The sequence below is a fragment of the Oryza glaberrima genome, chromosome 4, assembly GCF_000147395.1.
Source record: "Oryza glaberrima chromosome 4, OglaRS2, whole genome shotgun sequence".
In the NCBI taxonomy this organism is placed as follows: domain Eukaryota; kingdom Viridiplantae; phylum Streptophyta; class Magnoliopsida; order Poales; family Poaceae; genus Oryza; species Oryza glaberrima.
The window spans coordinates 2,234,815-2,238,353 of NC_068329.1; the positions used below are offsets into that span (position 1 = coordinate 2,234,815).

General features: G+C 39.1%; 1 protein-coding gene across 1 annotated transcript; it reads right to left on the bottom strand.

The window, feature by feature from the left end:
* Window positions 1-1,566: 1,566 nt before the first annotated feature.
* LOC127771338 (uncharacterized) lies at window positions 1,567-3,335 on the bottom strand. The gene is made up of 5 exons (XM_052297229.1): window positions 3,170-3,335; window positions 2,983-3,064; window positions 2,619-2,761; window positions 2,185-2,523; window positions 1,567-1,926 (listed from the first exon to the last, which is right to left on the bottom strand). The coding sequence occupies exons 1-5, from the start codon at window positions 3,170-3,172 to the stop codon at window positions 1,720-1,722; spliced, it is 774 nt and encodes a 257-aa protein (XP_052153189.1). The 5' UTR covers window positions 3,173-3,335; the 3' UTR covers window positions 1,567-1,719.
* Between the last annotated feature and the right edge of the window lie 204 nt (window positions 3,336-3,539).

The window sequence follows — 3,539 nt, forward strand, 5'->3', positions numbered from 1 at the left end:
TAGAAATACTATATATAAAAAATATTTAAATTTAAATTAAAATTTGAATCGGATATATAAACTTTGGGTCTTTAAACTTTAGATGTGTAAACTTGAGATGGATAAACTTTAGATGCATAAATTTACTAAAATAAAAAAAAAACCAGGTGGAGAGAGGGATCCGAATCTGATCCCCCCTGGCGATCGATCGCCAGGTAGCAATCTCGGCTAGAAGGCCCGTATGTGTGGGAAGCGGGGAGGCGCCTCCTCGCGCAGCTGCGCATACTGGCGCTTCCCCTCACAGCTAGTGGCGCCGGTCATCGATCAGGTCTCACAACGACGGTCGTGCAGTGGGGACTAAGGTCAGTTGCAGCGGCCAGCGGCAGCGACCTCCTATGTACCTGCCCTTGAATTAATCCATGGCAGAGCAGTTGCTGCATTTCTATTTGATTTGTTAGAATATTAAAGAAGAATTATTTGCTTGTTAAAAGTAACACATCTGAACTGTAAATTTTTTATTTTCATTTTCTCCCTCCCAGTATAAGGTTCACGGGCAAACGATCTTATATATACGACATTCACTCGGGGCCACACAGCTGATATGGCACTCTTGCCGAGGTCGATCGGCGACGTAGCAAAAAAAATATTACGTGGAACCGTTTGCACTATGCACAGCTGAGCGTATCCACCTAGTTAGGGCAAGTATAAAAATAGAGAACGGTATGGTCTCTATATTAATTAGAGACTATCACGTTACAATAGTTAAGACAATACGGTCTGTAACTATTAATGTATCAAAATACTTTCTTACTAGTCATCTTTTTTTTATTAGACTCAATGCAACAAAAAATTTCATAATAAACGCTAAGACAATACGGTCTCTAACCATTAATGTACCAAAAAATTTTCTTTATTAGACTATACTGTTGTCATGCGTAGCAACCATATTTCTCTTTTCTTCTTCCTCTCTCTTCCACGTCACCAAATATATTTGCATGACAATAAAGAGAGACTGCTAATAAAGACCATTGTATATGCCCTTATTGTAATGTTATGTTCAGTTTTCCACTTCTTCTTATCAAATTACACCCATCTTCCATGGTTTTTTATCGCCAACCCAATTTACTTCGAAATAAAATGAAGGCTCCACACACACAGGCCAAGTACAATTTGGAGAAAGCAGCATGGCAAGCTATATGGTTGTTACCCCAAATCGAGGTGCTGACAAAGCAGTGCTGTCCGGCCGACAGGTTGGTGGAGAAATGTTATGCAAAATATGGCTTGGTTTAGTTCCCAACTTTTTCTTCAAATTTTAAACTTTTTTATCACATCAAAACTTTTCTACACATATAAACTTTCAACTTTTCCATCACATCGTTTCAATTTCAATCAATCTTTTAATTTTGTTGTGAACTAAACACATCCTATATGACGGAGAAATGTTAACGATGCCGTCTGATAATTAATGGCCTAGTCCCCAGTCTGACTGTTGTGCGCGCATGAGAAAATGTATCAATGCTTCACAATTTACACATGCTCTCTTCAAATCATTTCACAATTCAAGTTCAGACTTTCAGTACCAGAAAATGGTTCTCAATAATGCAGCATTATTTATTATGCTAGAACATCACAACGAACAGAGAGAAAACTCCAAGAAAGGCAAGTAAACCACACACAAACATAGCACAAACCACGTCAGCACACATATATAGTTTTGGTTGGAGGATCAATTTAATTTCCTCAGTGGTAATATTCCAGCCTGGGTTGTTCGTGCGCCCTCCTACCATCATTCTCCAATGCCATCACATTTCCGTGGTGACGAACCTCTTGATGCATGTGAAATTCATGCCTGTGCACCTCCTTATGCACTCTATGATGCATCCCATGATGATTCTGGTCCACGGATTCGAAACTGTCCAACTTAGTTGATGTTGTAGTTATCCATCCCTGCAGTTAAAATGCAGACCAAAAATCAGCCGCACGATTGCCGAAAATTATATCAGGGTTTGAAATTTTGGTAATTTGTGAATCCCGGCATGCTAATATCTGGTCTGAGATTTTCAAGTTTTTTTTTCAAAATTTTAAATAATTTAGTGCGAAACACCAAGATTCCGGAAATTCCGATGACCACCGAAATTTCTAACATTTCGGTTTTTAAGGAAGTCCAAACCCTGACAGTATTTGTGTTTAGCAGTAGACAGAAACCTTCTGAATTTCCTGTAGATCCTTGATTTTTCGCTGCAATTTCTTGTTTTCCTCATCGAGGCGCTTGTTCTCTTCCCTCTTCATCTCTAGCTTTGTGTTGAGATATTCCTTCTCTCTCTTTGTGCTTTTGAGTTCTTCCTTGGCATCTTTGGTCTCCTTTGTCTTTTTTTCGAGCTTTGAGTTGAGATTTTCTTTGTCTCTCTTCCATTTTCGTTGTTCTTGCTGGAGAAGCTTGTATCCTTCCTCTTGTTTGATTTGTTTTGACTCGACAGCTTCCTTCTGTTTCTTCATGTTCTGAAGGTCCTTTTTGTATCGATCCATTTTCGCCATTAGATCATCCTGAAATGAAGGATGAAGTTACGAAAGAAAAATTAATCAGAAAGACTGAGACAATAATCTTGCAGTTAATTAAGATCTCTGCATTTAGTACATACCGGCACAACTGATTCAATCTTGACACTGGATGACATTTTCTTGAGGCGTTCGTAGAGCTTCCCGACGTCGACAGTCCCCGGCACGTCCACCTTCAAACTGCTGCCATCTACTTTCACTTTGAAATTTTCCTGGTCGACAGATTCTAAAAGCAAAATACAAGATGTTGAGAAGTATTAGTTATTTCTGCATCTCAACTTTTAATTCAAGCTTCCAAATACTTCTGTCCATTTGATATATACTGAAATAGCAGGCAGGATTATTGGTTCGCAATTTGTGAAGAAACGAATTTTTATTAACCGGCCAAGACAAGAAAATACGAGATATTAAATGGGGAGTATATGTGCTGAGATCATTAATTACAACCTTTGAACTCGTGACGAACTACACTCTTGACCTCTACGTCGTTTGCACCCCGAACCTTGAGCTTCGTAAGTTTCTTGTCTCCCTGCCAAGAGTTCGATCGTACATAAGAAGAAATCCTTCAAAAGTTTGTTGATTTGAACCAGCAGAACAAACGAGTGCAGAAACAAAATTAAAGAACAGCACATACCATTTGCTTCAGATATATATGGCGAAAAGAGATGGGGAGGAAGTCAGAGACTAGAGCAAGATCTAGAACTGCTGCTCCAAGAACAACATCGCCATGGATTACCAACTTAAATACCGTGATTCCTGAGGAACAGAATCTGGAAAACGTGTTCGTCGTTCCATCTGAATACGCGTTCTTTCATGCAGATGTCGTCGTCTCCGTGTCAGATGCAAATATGGATTTGATTACATCCATCTCGAAAGGTAAAAAGGATGATCATCGCATCTGTATCTTTTCCCTTGACTTATAAAGTAGCTTCATTCCGTCAATGAATATAATACATATATATCTCGGTAATAAGAAGAGATAATGCGCTGCTGCTACTGGCTGT